The 15,661-nt window shown below is 47.7% G+C and overlaps 1 protein-coding gene across 1 annotated transcript in view; it reads left to right on the plus strand.

The window, feature by feature from the left end:
* The window catches only part of MYO7A (myosin VIIA), a gene marked incomplete at its 5' end in the record, with an annotated part of 49,845 nt that overhangs the window by 33,788 nt on the left and 396 nt on the right, over positions 1 to 15,661 (plus strand). The window contains 18 exons of the mRNA XM_009584964.1: positions 928 to 1,155; positions 2,445 to 2,615; positions 3,621 to 3,738; positions 4,031 to 4,157; positions 4,269 to 4,438; positions 4,539 to 4,729; positions 5,789 to 5,913; positions 6,726 to 6,883; positions 7,349 to 7,502; positions 7,617 to 7,772; positions 8,209 to 8,314; positions 10,014 to 10,127; positions 10,672 to 10,759; positions 11,309 to 11,415; positions 12,341 to 12,526; positions 13,281 to 13,397; positions 14,492 to 14,575; positions 15,119 to 15,238. Coding sequence (XP_009583259.1) covers positions 928 to 1,155; positions 2,445 to 2,615; positions 3,621 to 3,738; positions 4,031 to 4,157; positions 4,269 to 4,438; positions 4,539 to 4,729; positions 5,789 to 5,913; positions 6,726 to 6,883; positions 7,349 to 7,502; positions 7,617 to 7,772; positions 8,209 to 8,314; positions 10,014 to 10,127; positions 10,672 to 10,759; positions 11,309 to 11,415; positions 12,341 to 12,526; positions 13,281 to 13,397; positions 14,492 to 14,575; positions 15,119 to 15,238 — 2,520 coding nt within the window. The remainder of the gene's footprint in view (positions 1 to 927; positions 1,156 to 2,444; positions 2,616 to 3,620; positions 3,739 to 4,030; positions 4,158 to 4,268; positions 4,439 to 4,538; positions 4,730 to 5,788; positions 5,914 to 6,725; positions 6,884 to 7,348; positions 7,503 to 7,616; positions 7,773 to 8,208; positions 8,315 to 10,013; positions 10,128 to 10,671; positions 10,760 to 11,308; positions 11,416 to 12,340; positions 12,527 to 13,280; positions 13,398 to 14,491; positions 14,576 to 15,118; positions 15,239 to 15,661) is intronic.

Raw genomic sequence — 15,661 nt, forward strand, 5'->3', positions numbered from 1 at the left:
CCAGAAGTGCCTTTCCACCTACGTTATTCTGTGACGCTACGCTCTTACTCTCAGTCAAGCTACTTTAAGTTGAATTTCCAGTAAAAAAAGCAGCCTGGATTTTTATGTAAGGGAACAACTACATTTCGTCAGAAGGTTGATGGTTGAAATTAAGCTTCCAAAATGAGCTAAAAAACGGAACTGCTGTACCTGCATTGGCATTTAACCCGATTTATTTAACCTAAAACCATACCCTTTTTTAGAAATTCCATAAAAATGAAGGTGAGCGTAAATGAGAAGGGAAAACTGACCTAAAGTAAGACTTCATCAGGTGAGACAACAGCTGCAAGCCAATGAAACAGAATTATTCCTACAGCTGCTCTGTAAGAGAATGAAGTATGTTCTCACTTCTGCACGTGGCCACCTCTACCCGTGGGTGGAGAAGAAAATGGTTTATACTCTGTCTTCTTGGTCTTTTTCGAGGAGACATTCACCCAGGGATGTTCACTCTGAGGAGACATAGTGCTTTAGGGCCTTGTGCCAGACCACAGTGAGAAGACAGAGGTGATACATCTTCTGTAACAGGACAGGCTGTTTATTCTGGGTTTGCCTGATGCTTTGTATGATTGGATCCAAGTCCATGACTTTGAAAGAGGATGTTTCAAAGCACAGTATGAATAAACAATACTTTATAATGGGACCTTTGGCTTTGCTAATTCACGTCGATGCTCTCTTTTCACTCCGGATGGGAAACTGGCGCTCAAAACAAAATAGCTCAGCCAGCTATGCTGTAGACCTATTCAATCTTGGCTGGCTAGCAGAGGTAGATACTTTGATTTATTTTGATTAGAAAGGAAGTCCGGATGAGTGACTCAGAGACAGATCCCTCTACCTAGAGAGGTCAGCATTTAGCCGGGTGAATGCCACATGTGCCTCTGCCCTGACTAGGTCTCCTCGCTGGGGAGCGGCAATGACCACGTGATGGACGCTGTGTCTCAGTGCGAGCAGTACGCCAAAGAGCAGGGAGCGCAGGAGCGCAACGCGCCGTGGCGGCTCTTCTTCAGGAAGGAGATCTTCACTCCTTGGCACAACCCGAGTGAGGACAATGTGGCCACCAATCTCATTTACCAACAGATCGTGCGAGGGGTGAAGTTTGGGGAGTACCGGTGTGACAAGGTAAGTGTCTTCAGCAACTATTGGTCTCACCAGGTTTCATCAAAGGGGATGAGAAATCTTCCTCCCTGAACACCTGCTAGCTTGGGGATTACGGTATTCACTTGGGAAACAGGAGCTACAGGAATCAGATCCTCTTGGCTGGGGAGGGACCAGACACTCCCATGTGCTGCATGAGCACTCTCTCCTGGTGAATTTTGGACATGAGAGTGAACAGCCACTTCATCCATCAGCCTCAGTTTGGAAGGCCACAAGCACGCTGTAACTAGATCACCAGATCAGCAGTACACAGCAGGATCCTATTTGGTGAATCCTGCTAAGCCTTAGACATGAGAGACGCTTTTCAGGATACCCAGACCTCTGCCATGCAATACAAACCCAATAATGCTGCCATATGCTGAAGGGACATTGGCAGCAGAAACCAATGCCTCTAGAGTCTGTGGGAGCTTACAGAATTATTCCAGTGCAACTGAAACGAGCATCTCAAGAGACATCAAAATCTCTGACAATGTCCATCACAATTTGTTTTGCTTGTGTTTCAAATCACCTGGGTGTCAAATTGAAGATATTTCTCTTCCCCAACACCTAATCATTCTCCTGTGGTCTGGTAGAGTCCAGTCACCTTGGGAACTAAATCATCTTCTCCCATCTATATTGCATTAACTGCAGCTCTTTTATCCTGTCAGAAGTCCTGCCCTTTCTTCCTCCCCTTCTCTTGCTCCTGGTCTCCTTGTGCTATTATCATCTCAGCAGCTCTATTATTTCACCCCAAAGTGCTTGGAACATAGCTGCACCGAAGGACATTTTACAGTTCTGCATTATGCACAGGTGCTTCAGTTGCTGGGCTTCTCAAGTATGAGAAATGATGGATACGTGCGGTTTTCAATCATGAAACTCTGTCTACCGTAGCAAAACCACCCACTGCTGACTGCAGGCATCAGAAGCAGACTGAACTGCAAGGAAAGGCTGGGACAAACATGTTTTTACGGTTGGACTTGATGATCTTAAAGGTCTTTTCCAACCTAAATAATCCTACGATTCTATGTTCACACACAGTACAGGGTGCTGGTCACTGAACATGTTAAGGCTTAATCATAGCTTTTAGTGGTCAATCTCCCGAACTTTAGATGTGCAAAAAGTACTGGTCAAGTTCTGCTGAAAGGAAGCATCCCCACACCAATCTGAAGCAGCAGTACATCCAGCCTTCAGAAAGAGCTCCTTGAGTGATGAAGGATGGGTGTTGAGGTGATGGCCTGGTAACAGCATTAACTTGGCTTGTTTGGCTCCCACAGGAAGAAGATCTGGCAGAACTGGCTTCCCAGCAGTACTATGTGGACTACGGGTCAGAGATGGTACTGGAAAGGCTGCTGAATCTAATTCCATCCTACATCCCGGACAGAGAGATCACAGCTTCGAAAACAGTGGAAAAATGGGCTCAGCTCATCATAGCTGCACATAAAAAGGTGGGGACAATAAATCACCTGGCAAGGACCAAGGTGTGCTTCAGTAGCTTCGTGTTCCTTTTAAACACACATCAGACATCATAGCTCAGCTCTTAGCCTGGCCTGAAGCTAAATCAAAGAGAAAGGGCAGGTTTTGTACTAGCTGTGTTCATCTTTACCACTGGTTTTGAAGCAAGATCTGACAGAAGAAGACAACCTGCAGAGATTCGTTTTGCTGTGAGAAGCAAAATGCCACCTCTGGGGTCTCATTCCCAGTACGCAGGATTGTGGTGTTATCGGTTGTATTACAGCGGCACTTCACGTCTCCAGGCAATGTCAGGACCTTATTGTGCCAGGCATTGTACAAAACTTCCCTGACTTCCATAAGAACATTTGTGACACCCTCCCACAGCAACACCTTCCATAACTCATTACCCATAACTCATCCAGGTGTGAGAATTAGCATTCATTTAACAACAGGAGCCAGCTTCAGATTAAGACCCCTAAAATGTAAGCACCTCCATGTGTGTTGGGAGTCTCACCTCCCATTACTGTCAATAGAGACCCAGGGATGCAATTCAGTTGGATCTTGCAGGTCCTCCATCAGCCTGTCAGCTACATTCAGAAGTCTCGGGTATCTGAGGATGTCCTAAATAAAGCTAGATGTCTGTGCTTAAGGGCTATTGAGTGTCTGTTTCCAGCTAAAGGATTGTCAAGCTGAAAGGTAGACACTACCTTAGGGAAACCCAAAGTTAGCTGAGATGAATGCCACCTAGACTGATCACTCTAGATACTGGCCCAGCCTTCTCCGAGTTGAATTATTCCCTGAAGTGGGAACCAAAATTTTGCCAGGACTTTGTCCAACCTATCACTTGTTCCTGTGGGACTTTGGCCCTTAGCCTCATTGAGAACTAAATTAATGTTAGTTCCAAGATCTTCAGATGACATGAATTGATTTTGTTTGCTCTCTTCCTGGCTATAACTGGTTTTGTGCTTCATGTTGGTTGCAATTTGCTTTGTCTGTAGGGAATTTATACTCAGAAGAGGGCAGATCCCAAAAAAGTCAAGGAAGAGGTAGTGGATTTTGCACGTTTCAAGTGGCCTTTGCTGTTTTCTCGGTTTTACGAAGCCTTCAAATTCTCAGGTGAGTCAGTAGAGCACATCCCTGGAGCACAGGATGCTCCAAAGCAAAAGGAAGGAGAAATAGAGACTCCACAGACATGAAGACTTAATGGACCATCTAGCTGGTCTTTTTTAGATACGTTACTTTTTGGTGCATCCTGATTAGCAATGGCTTAAGCTATGAGTTTGCCACTATTTTTCTTACTAAAAATGACACTGAGTTTTTTGATCATTGCATCCTCTTTCGAAATGCATACTTTTTCTATATCCTAAGACCCTTCATGAACTGATTGTATATATCGTCTTCAATCCAGGGCCAAGCCTGCCTAAAAATGATGTGATTGTAGCTGTCAACTGGACAGGGGTGTACTTTGTGGATGAACAGGAGCAGGTTCTCTTAGAGCTCTCTTTCCCAGAAATCACGGCTGTGTCAAGCAGCAGGTAAGTAGGAATAGACTTAGCTGGTGACCTCACCCTAAAACAGTCTTTTTCCAGGCTTCACCTCTTGATGCCATTATCTTCCCTGTTTATGTCTCCTATATGTCTTTCCAGAGGGGGAAAGCTGCAAGGGCAGAGTTTCACTTTGGCCACCATTAAAGGTGATGAATACACTTTCACCTCCAACAATGCAGAAGATATCCGGGACCTGGTGGTGACCTTCCTTGAAGGACTAAGGAAAAGATCCAAGTATGTGGTCACTCTCCAAGATAACCCAAACCCTGGTAAGTAAATGGACCAGCCCAGTGGCAAACATACAGATAGATTAATTACTCCAAAGGGATTTGGAAAAAAAAATTAAACTAATGGTTGTTCTTTTTGCAGTGGGAGAAGAATCTGGGTTCCTCAGCTTCCTCAAAGGAGACCTCATAGTTCTGGACCAGGACACGGGAGAACATGTGATGAACTCGGGGTGGGCTAACGGGTTCAATGAACGGACCAAGCAGAGAGGGGATTTCCCAACTGATTCCGTCTACGTCTTGCCTACAGTCACCATGCCTCCGCTGGAGATTGTGGTAAGTTATCTTACAGAATGGCACGACTTGATACAAAGCCGGAGGAGGTCAAAGCCTTTCTGAAGAGCTTAGATCTGGCCAGGCACTCCCTGATAATAAGATGGGTACCAGAGTGGCTGAGACGTGACAAGTTAGAATCATAGAACCATAGAATCATTAAGGTGGGAAAAGACCTTTAAGATCGTTGAGTCCAACCGTCAACCCAACACCACCATGCCCACTCAACCATGTCCCTAAGCGCCTCATCTACACGTCTTTTAAATACTTCCAGGGATGGGGACTCCACCACTTCCCTGGGCAGCCTGTTCCAAGGCCTGACCACTCGTTCAGTGAAGAAGTTTTTCCTAATGTCCAGTCTAAACCTCCCTTGGCACAACTTGAGGCCATTTCCTCTCGTCCTATCGCTTGTTACTTGGGAGAAGAGACCGCCCCCCACCTCGCTACAACCTCCTTTCAGGTAGTTGCAGAGCACGATGAGGTCTCCCCTCAGCCTCCTCTTCTCCAGGCTAAATAGTCCCAGTTCCCTCAGCCGCTCCTCATCAGACTTGTGCTCCAGACCCTTCACCAGCTTCGTTGCCCTTCTCTGGACACGCTCCAGCACCTCAAAGGTTGTTCAAGGCAGAAGTTCAAGTTGTTCAAGTTGTTCAAAAGTTGTTCAAGGCAGAAGTGATCTCAGCCTTTTCTCTGGTGTTTGAACACCACAAGCTTGTGACTTGGAATATCCATGAATCCTGCTACATCCCTCTAGCTGGCCTGATTACTTGTAGGTGTATTTGGGGTTGGTTGGCACATTCACATATGGAGCTGTAGGACTGAAAACACATTATCTTCCTTAGGAAATGATCCACACTATGGAAACATTTGTTTGCATTAGTAACTGAGAATGGCACAGGGAAATGACAATTGCACAGTTCTTACTGACTATTAACTGGAATTAATGGGTTATTCTTACTCACTCACTGTTCTTCTTTTCATTTTGTACCTGCTCCCTCTCTCTGAATACCTCAGATATATATTATATCAAATATACCAGGTGACAGAGACCTTTTCATCCCACAGGCACTGGTCACGATGACCCCTGATCAACGACAAGATGTTATCAGAACCTCTCAGCTGGCAATTTCAGACAGTGAAGAGAGAGTGAAACCATACACCTTGGAGGAATTTTCCTATGATTATTTTAGGTGATTTTTTAAACCATCTTCAAAAATTACAGGAATAGGAATACATCTCCAGGTAGCTTGGCAATCAGGAAATTTTTGGCTACTGGAAAAGACTCTGAATGTCCCTTTGTGTGACTTTGTACAACTACAGCCTTCAGTTTAGGTCCTGGCATTTGAGCTGTAGGTTTTCCACAGACAGAGTTTTGTGAAGGATTTCTTCCAATTGGCTCAGCACAGGTGTAACAGTGTGAAATTTAGTATTATGTGGGAGGCTGTGCTTAGTGGTCTGATATTCCTTTTCTATGATCGCATACACAGCCTCAGACCATATAGGCAGCAGCTGAATTAAGTGTGGACATTTTCATCTCAGCTCCAAAGATTTAAATGTGCACCACTGCTGACCAGACTGATCCCAAAACTCCCGCTCCTGTTCAGATGGGCTGGCAATCCAAACAGGCAGACCAGATCCTCTGGGATGTCTTCACCTTGGTAGGCTTGTTCTGCTAGGCAATATTCTTTCAGTGTTGCTGCCCTGACCATCCATTGCTATCATTCTTCCTCTTGTGGTTTTTTTGGGGGTAGAGAAGGTTGTTTTGGTGTCAGTACTTGGGCAGGGTCCATAAGGGACTTTTCTGAGCCCTAGGAAAGTACAAATGGTTCTCTTTGGGCAGAACTGGAGCTGGATACTTGCAAAACTGTGAATTTCCATTTGGTGTAAGAGTTCATTAGCCAGGTGCTGTGAACAACCTTCCCAGGTGAAACACTGGCCGCAAGCTGTCCCTTTTATCTTTGTAACCTTTCCACCTTTCCTCTCGCCTTGCCTTTGCCACCAGACCACCTCCCAAGCACACCCTGAGCCGGGTCATGATCACCAAGAGCCGCGGGAAGGACAAGCTGTGGTGTTACACCCGTGAGCCCATCAAACAGCCGTTGCTGAAGAAGATCCTGGGCAGCGAGGAGCTGTCCCAAGAAGCCTGCATGGCCTTCATCGATATCCTTTCACTGTCTGGGGAAGCCCTTTTCCTTTTGCGGTGGCCTGATTCAGAAAACTGTGCCCTGTTCTCACGCAGAATAGTTGCAATATGGCATGATGGTGAAGGCTGTCATTTGGTTTACGTTACTGCAACTCCACTGGTGTCTGACACCAGCTGAAAATCTGGTCTTTTACACCGGTACCTGTACGAGCGATCAGGTAACACATGGTCACACGCAGCTTTCTTAAGTCTACACATCCTGACCCCAAAGCAATTCTTTCAACCTGAGATGATGCGTGATAAAAGGAGAGAGCTCGCTGGATATCTCCTAAAGAAATGTAAAGCCTTTACCATACACTCTGCCCGCTCCACCAAATTGTAACCACTTCTGCAGTCATGTGTAGCATGTCTTTAATCACATCATCAACAGAAGGGCTTCTCCAAACATCCCGGTTAGCTGATCCTTGACTCCTGCCTCCCACCAGTGCTGAAGTATATGGGTGACTACCCATCCAAAAGGACCCGCTCAGTCAATGAGCTGACAGACCAAATATTTGAAGGTGCCTTGAAAGCCGAACCCCTGAAGGATGAAATCTACTGCCAGACCCTCAAGCAGCTCACGGACAACCACATCAAGTACGAATCATTCGTTCTCCTTGGCCCAAATGCAGTAGGCTGTGTTGCGCAAAGCAGATCTGAAGTGTCCGTGCCATGAGTGATTTTCTTCCTCCTGGATCTTTCCTCGTGTAGGTACAGTGAAGAGAAAGGCTGGGAGCTGTTGTGGTTGTGTACAGGCCTTTTCCCTCCAAGTAACATCCTCCTGCCTCATGTCCAGAGGTTCCTGCAGTCCCGGAAACATCACCCCTTGGCGGCGGACTGCATCCAGAGACTCCAGAAAGCCCTGAGGTACAGCCCCAAAAGACCTCCTAGTCCTGACCGTGCCACAGCATCCAAAAACGCATGAGAAAATACAAGTAGGAGATTTTGGGGGGCAGGGGGGGCGGACAGTGAAAGCTCACAGCTTCTCTCTGCATTCAACCAAGCTGAACGAAAGGGACATCGGGTGGAAAACGCCACTGGAAAACGTCACTGGTAAACTGTCTGGGGAAAAATAGAGATTAATTAAGTCGACTTTGTCCTGCCAGCTCCATTTAAGTCACCTACAACCTAAGTAAATACGCATTACCCATTACAATTTTTCTTTCTTCTTTTTAGTGGGGGGGGAACCTAATATTAAGAAAGTAGCCGAAGTTACGTATAAAAGAATATGTATTCAAATGGAAGATTTAAACAAAGGATTCTTGCTCTGATGCTGTGGCACTTGCCACCTCCTGTTTTGCAGGAATGGATCCAGGAAGTACCCGCCTCATCTGGTAGAAGTGGAAGCCATTCAACACAAAACCACCCAAATTTTCCACAAGGTTTACTTCCCTGATGACACCGATGAGGTAAACGGGGGAGAAGGAAATTCTTCTTTTCTGTCAGGATGGATGTCAATTTTCTTATGAAAATCTCAGAAGAGATATTGATTCTGATTCAGAAAAACTCAGCCTTCCCAGAAGACTCTGGACAAGAGCAGTGTGAGGAAAACCCATCCTTATCTACCCTGACCAGCTCAGGGGTTTGATTTACTGCAGTTCACCTTTTTCAAGATGTGGGTGCTGTGCTGGTGTTCACTGGAGGCTTTATAGTCTGACCCCAGAAAGAAGGAATCTGGGTGGGTTCATCTCCGTTCACTCTCAGTGGTTCACAAGCCTTGGATATCAGTTATTTGCAGCCTAGACCGACAGATATTGTCCACCCAACTATACCCAGCGGGGTACCATGATGGGGCTCCCTGGGGACTGGGCAGACTATGGCAGCACTGGCAAGTAGGTAACTGAAATTACACCTTCTGACCTGAGATGACACAGAAATCATACCTGCACTCAGGAACCTCTCATTAAGCATCTTACACGCTAATAAGGCAGCTAGTTATATTGATGCCAGAGCAGATACGCATGTCCTTGCAGATACTGCTGTCTCATGCTACTGATTAGTCTTCCCGTAAAGCTCGCATCTCTCTCTCCCCTCGTCCCCTTGGGGACAACTAAATTCCAACGGTATTTCCAAGCGGGTTTATATGTAAAGCAGTGCACACCCATGGAAGGAAAAGGATGATTCCTCTCCAGGAGCTGTGCGTGCCCTTGTTTATCTGTAATGGAGAGTTGACAGAACTGCTGGGATTTCTCCTCACTTTGAGTATTTCTTCTGTGACCATCAATAAGCATGACGCTGCTTTATACACATCCACCTGTGTGAGAGCCAGTAGAAGCAGGCAGTGGGGACTTCTGCACTTGGATGGGTTTGCTGTGAACCTTTCAGCCGTGGCAGTCACACAGGTGGGACTGGCAAAGAAGCGTCACCCTGGTACAACATGCATCTGCACCAAAGGGCTGCTGAACACCAGCAGCACTGAGCTCCAGGCTGGTCTCTCATGGGATATGGAATATGGGTCCTGGTGGTTTGGTGGTTCAGGCTAACACAGTCATACATGTGGTGGTCAGAAGCTTAAATTCCTTAAACTGCTATGAACGGAATCTCTTTAAGTGGGTAGAGCAAAACTGAGGTGATGTAAATGCTGAGTGTAGCTCAAAAGGCAAAACAGGGGCTGGAATCTGCATGCAGGTAGGACAGTCCTTTAGATATCCCATCCACACGTAAAGCGGGACTCATCTCCCCTCTCTTCAGCTATCGAGAAGTCAGGCATTTGGTCTAAGCCAGGCATCTGACCTCCTCATCGTCAGGAGAGACAGCTGGGACAAATCAGCCTGGAGGTATCTCTCTCTCTCCCCCCCTGCTAGACAAATAGCTCTGAGACCTAACTGTTAGATCAGAAAAATCTCTTGCGTTGCCTGGGGAGCCCTGGATAAGCCAGCACAGGATATAGACAGACCATCACAAAGCACAATGGTACAGCAGTAGCATGGCTGAGCTCCTGCAAACATCCCTTCCCATGCCCAGAGCCACAATCCACAACGTCACTGGTTTAATTGGTGGTGGGCACCTAAATCCCTTCATGTGTCTGAGCCTAGAGTTCCTCAAAGAGAGCATAAAGTGGAAACTAACCTTGAGGTAGCAGTGGTGAGGATCTTCTTTTCTTTGTAGGCATTTGAGGTGGAGTCCAGCACAAAAGCCAAGGACTTCTGCCAGAACATCTCCAACAGGCTGCTCCTAAAGTCCTCTGAGGGCTTCAGCCTCTTCGTCAAAATCTCCGACAAGGTGAGTGACCCACCCAGAGGCTGGGTAGCCCCGAGACACTCGGGGCATTGGTGGAGCCAGAGCTATCTGCACCCTCACAGGTGAGATGCAATTCTCTGCAAGCAGTGTGGTGTTTCTAAGTCAGATCCAACCTGCTACAGGTGAGATTTGCAGTCCCACAGCCCTGACTTACAGCAATCATCCCAAGGGCTTTAAACACAGACAGGCAAAGCTCTCCTAGCCTGTTGCTGAATCAGGTTTATAAGAAAGGACTAAGGAAGAAAAGTGTGCAGCTTAGAGCTGCCTCAGGCCACTGGAGATAGTCATCATGAAGGGAAATGAATTGCTCCGGTGAAACAGGAAGCTCCAATAAGGAGTAATGGATGAAATTAGAGACAGAGCCTGCAGCAAGGTGCTGGCAGTGGCTTTCTCACGTCAGCAGTTTGTAACACATCAGTGTAACCGGGACAAAGCAGTGAGCAACAACCACAGGAGATGGGGCAATGGCAAACCCTGGCCTCTTGCCACTTGCTCAGCCTTTGTAACCATGTGCTGTGTCCCCCAGGTCATCAGTGTGCCCGAAGGAGATTTCTTCTTTGACTTTGTGAGACACCTGACAGACTGGATAAAGAAAGCAAGACCGGCAAAAGATGGTAACAGTGACTTTTCTCCATCGTGGGTCACACAGAGCCCTCCTAGAACTCTCCAGCCCCTTCAAACAAGATTGACCACACAATCTGCCCCATCTGCTGGGGTTCTGCTGTCTGCACCAGCCCTGGGGACAGCACCTGGGAGGTGATCTGTCCAGGAGCAGCAAGACCTCTGCTCCAGGGCTAGACCTGGCCCCTACGAAGAACACCTGCTGGTGGGCAGTTCTCCAGGGCCGGCCCCTGGGAAAGTTTCAGTGGTGGGATTCATCTCACCTCGCTGCCTCCAGGGTGCAAGTCCTGCATTAGGCATGAGCACTACCATTGAAGTACAGGCGTGCAAATGAATCCAGACACTCCTTCCATTTTATTAAAGCTTTGCAGGAGAAAGATGTGGTTTTCTCTGCAAAGTCAGAGCCCATTTGGCCTTGTGAGTGCCCCTGTCCCTGCAAGTTGTGATGGCACATGGGCACCGCTGGCTTGCAGGGACACCGATTGCCAGCTGATGCTCACAGCATTGCTCTTACGTATCTGCTCCCTGCTTCCTTTGCACAGGTATAGTGCCTTCCCTCACCTACCAAGTGTTCTTCATGAAAAAGCTGTGGACCAATACAACGCCTGGAAAGGACTCGATGGCAGACTCAATCTTCCACTATTACCAGGTACTCCGGGAGCCTGCAATAGCAGTGGAGACTTGGGAGGAATTAAGAATAGGTTAGAAAGACTTTCCATCTTGCAAAGTCCATCTGCAGATGGACGAAGTCTTGCATTAAATAGGAGGAAGTCTTGCCTTAAATAGAGCACTACAAAGAGCACTGTTGAGTTGCATGGCAAGGAGCAGCCTTCATGCACTTTAGGGTTAACCAGCTCAGCTGGGATTTGGGCCAGCTGCTCTTGGGTGGGCAGCAAGAAACAGGAGGGAGTGTGTCCTGCTGGCAGCCTCAGCAGGGAGGCTGAATTCAGAAGCATCCTGAGGGTTTCCAGCCACCTCCATTCGTGGAGATGAGCTGTGATGGTCCCAGCAGTCAGGTAAGAAGTTGCAGTTCTTCTGTTCTTGTTTCTTCTGGGATGGAAGAGACTCCTTAATGTCCCAAAGCTCTCTCTCATGCACACATACACTCGCTGTGTTCTCGTCCGGATAAAGTGGTTATCCCAATATGACTGTATCCCTTAATGCTTGAGTTAGTCACTTGACACATTTTCAGTCACTTTTGGTAATGAAGGAATAGATTTTTAAAATTGCAAAAAAAGCAGAAAACCCATTCAATTCCAAGTGCCCATTACTAGGGGTGGATTTTCTGGGATAAGGGAGGGTGAACAAGACTGTAGGTTCACACACTTGACAGCTAACACAGGGACCTCCCTGTTCCACCTAAGAGAAGACTGTTTTAGACCGGAGAGGATCTTTAAACATTCAGTGTGGTCTCAGCTGAGCAGCTGCCTCTCCACCACGCTTAGCACAATTGCTACGAGTGTTCCCAGGGCACAGCATCTTAGCCAGGGGCTGGAGACCTCCACAAACTCCACTTAACATATGAAGTTCTGTGGTCATCCCCTCTCTCTCTGAATTGTTCTTCCCCCATGCAGGAGTTACCAAAGTACCTGCGCGGCTACCACAAGTGCACACGGGAAGAGGTCCTGCAGCTGGCGGCTCTCATCTACCGGGTGAAGTTTGAGGATGACAAGTCCTATTTCCCCAGCATCCCCAAGCTCCTGAAGGAGCTGGTGCCTCAGGACCTCGTCCGGCAGCTCTCTCCAGATGACTGGAAAAGGGTAAAACAGCAGCTCGAGTCACATGCCAGGCCTGGCTGGGGGAAGCCCAGCCTCTCGGGTGACTTGTCTGATGTTCAACGTTGAAGTGGGGCTGCCAGAATGAGTGGCCCATGTTCCTCTTGAGCCTTAGCAGAGCTGCAGTTTCCCCAACGTCACCAAGAGGAGGAATTGTACATGCGTGTTCATACACGCGTGTCTTGCAGTGGGTTTTGTGCTACATGTGGCTGTGGCTGTAGTGGTGGATGCAGCACCATACGGACACAAGTTGGGAGACCGTCTCATGTAAAGGTCTGTTGTTTAAGGCAGACTACTGAGTAGAGGCATAATTCTCCCTGCTTTACCCAGGGAGAGCTATGGCACAGGTACAGACAGGTCTAGAGCCATAGGATAACATATGTGTCTCTACCAAGAAATAGTCCTTTCTGCCTCCTGGGATTTGAACTCAGCCATATGCCTAACCAGTAAGCTATCAGCTTCTCTGGGTTGAAGGTCTCTTAGTCTCCTCTGCTGCATAAATTGCAAGATCAAAACTTACAATCCCTTTAATGGAGTCACCAGCACAGCTCATCTAAAGAAAGAAGGACCTGGCTTGGTTCTAGGCCCCGCTCCAGTGACCAGCCAGCACTTTTGTGAAGTGTTCACTGGAGCAGAGACTAGAACCGACCATGTTTGTGGGATTGATGCTCCTTCCCTGCAAACATCCCTGGTGCTAGGTAGTGCAAACCCTCCAGCTCTGTTGTGTTCTCTGTTGCAGTCTATCGTGGCATACTACAATAAGCACGCAGGCAAAACAAGAGAAGAAGCCAAGCTTGCCTTCCTAAAGATTATCTTCAAGTGGCCTACATTTGGATCAGCATTCTTTGAAGTGAAGGTACCTGCCCTGCTTGGGGGTTCTCTGGAAGCTTTGAGCCAAGGTCAGGAGCCCCATATCACAGAGAGGTTCCAGGTATGCAGGGTTGTCCCAGTGTCTGGACCAGAGTAGGACAACCTTCTCTCCATCAGTAAAGGGCCGATACCCTCATTTATTGCTGCCCTGCATCTTTACACAGACAGGGGAACTGTAGAGCTTCAGCATATCTTAGTCATTGGGTCTATACTCGTAGCTGTGCTACTGAAGAGCCAGGAGCCATTCTCTGTTTTGCCAAGGCAAAGGGGAACATGCAGTTTTCCAAGGGACGTGTCTGCACGCACCACGAACCAAATCCAGACCACCCACCACGGACCAGGTTCCCATCAAAGACAGTAGAGGCCAGTAGTCATGAAATCTGTCCAAGTACTCTGGACACCTTATTGCAACTCCCTCTTCTCAATGACCACACAGTGAGCCTGGGCTGGGAACAAGCTGCTGAAATTACTCATCACTTCCTTGAACTTGAGCACCCCATTTTCTGTCATGTCCATCTCAGATGGCATAAGGGATCTGATTATATCCTGTGATTTTTCCACCGAAAGTGACTTGGTGGCCAAGAAATCTGTGGCAGGGCCGGGAGCTGAGCCCCCATCCCCTGTGCCCTACCTCATCAATGGAATAAATTGAAGGTCCTCATGGCACAGGGCTGGGAGAAGGGTTTACCAGCAGGAACAAAACTGAATGTAAAGATCAGAAGGGGACAGAGCAGTGTAGTCTTGGCCTGGAGGTTCACAGCAGCAGGCATGGGGAGGAGCAGAGGGACTGGAGGGGAAAGGAGATGTCTGGGGTTTGCCAGCCTGTCACAGCTCTTCCTTGCCAATGGCAAAGAACTTAATGCTGTCAGCAACTCACCCACTGGTTATTATGCATTTAGGACATAGACAGCCCTGACTATTGCTGATACCTTAATGAGCTCTGTTTATCCTTGAAGGATAAACTGGATAGCAGTTCATGGGCCACCAAGTGCTGGCAGGAGAAGACAGGGAGAGAGGAAATAGGAGGGGGTCTGATTTTGCATAACACATCCCCTAACCAGTTCATCTCATCTCCAACAGCAAACTACAGAGCCAAATTATCCAGAAATCCTTCTAATTGCCATCAATAAGCATGGCGTCAGCCTCATTGATCCCAAAACCAAGGTAAGCAAAACTGAGGTCTTTACCAGATGCTCCTGAGCCCACTCCCCAACCCCTCACAAAGGTCATCCCAAAGAGCGCGTTGTTCAGAACTTCAGGAGTTCTCATTAAACCTAGTTAGAACGGCTGGATAGCCAGAAAAGTTTCTGCAGGCAGAAATTCACTGTTGCACAGAGCCAGCCCAGCCTTTTTCAACAGGAGATGGATGGGGAGCATCAACTGTTAGGGCCCTGTAACTGGAGGATACACACACTCCTTCCTTAATCCTTTCACAGACGTTAGGACAGGAGCTGGAGCAAATGACCTCCTACTAGTTACTTCCACCAGCCGCATGGTCTTTCTAGTACGGCAGTCCTCCACAAGCACTGGAGGATCCAGAGTCCTGCATCTCACTGCCATTCCCATGAGGCCATGGTGCAGTCTCATCTCAGTAGACGTCCTTGGTCTGCTTTGATGGGAAGTGAACAAGGACATGAGAGGTCCCCACAGCCCTTTGTGAAAGTTGAGGCTCTCACGTGTTGAGTGTCAGTCTTGTGTTCCCACCAGGACATTCTCATCACTCACCCCTTCACCAAGATCTCCAACTGGAGCAGTGGCAACACGTACTTCCACATAACCATTGGCAACCTGGTGAGAGGAAGCAAGCTGCTCTGCGAGACCTCCCTGGTAAGGAGTGTTAAAGATTATTGGGCACAGTTAAATCAAATCCTGACTTTGGCAGGCAAAATTAAATGCTTCCAGCAAACTGTGTCTAAGGGATTCTCTGGGCTGAAAGTGGTCTTTTAGAAGGGCCCCCGATGTGTTCTTTCTTTCTGGATTTCCCATGGCTCTGCTGAACGGATCAAGGCTCTCACTTGGTCCATCATCCAACTTACGAGCGAGCCTGAGGTGCTTTGGACGTTGCCATCTCAGGAGCATTAGGCACTGCTCCCTGTCACTGGACTGAAAAGCATATTACAGCAGATGTGGGCTCAGGGGCTACTCTTGAGCTCTTTTACCAAGATCCTTTGCCCAGCTTGTCCCTAGTAACAGTCACAGCAGCAAACCTCCTCCTAGACTATCTTAAACCCAAAGCATGAAGGATAAAAA

The sequence above is a fragment of the Fulmarus glacialis genome, unplaced genomic scaffold, assembly GCF_000690835.1.
Source record: "Fulmarus glacialis isolate BGI_N327 unplaced genomic scaffold, ASM69083v1 scaffold7279, whole genome shotgun sequence".
Lineage (NCBI taxonomy): Eukaryota > Metazoa > Chordata > Aves > Procellariiformes > Procellariidae > Fulmarus > Fulmarus glacialis.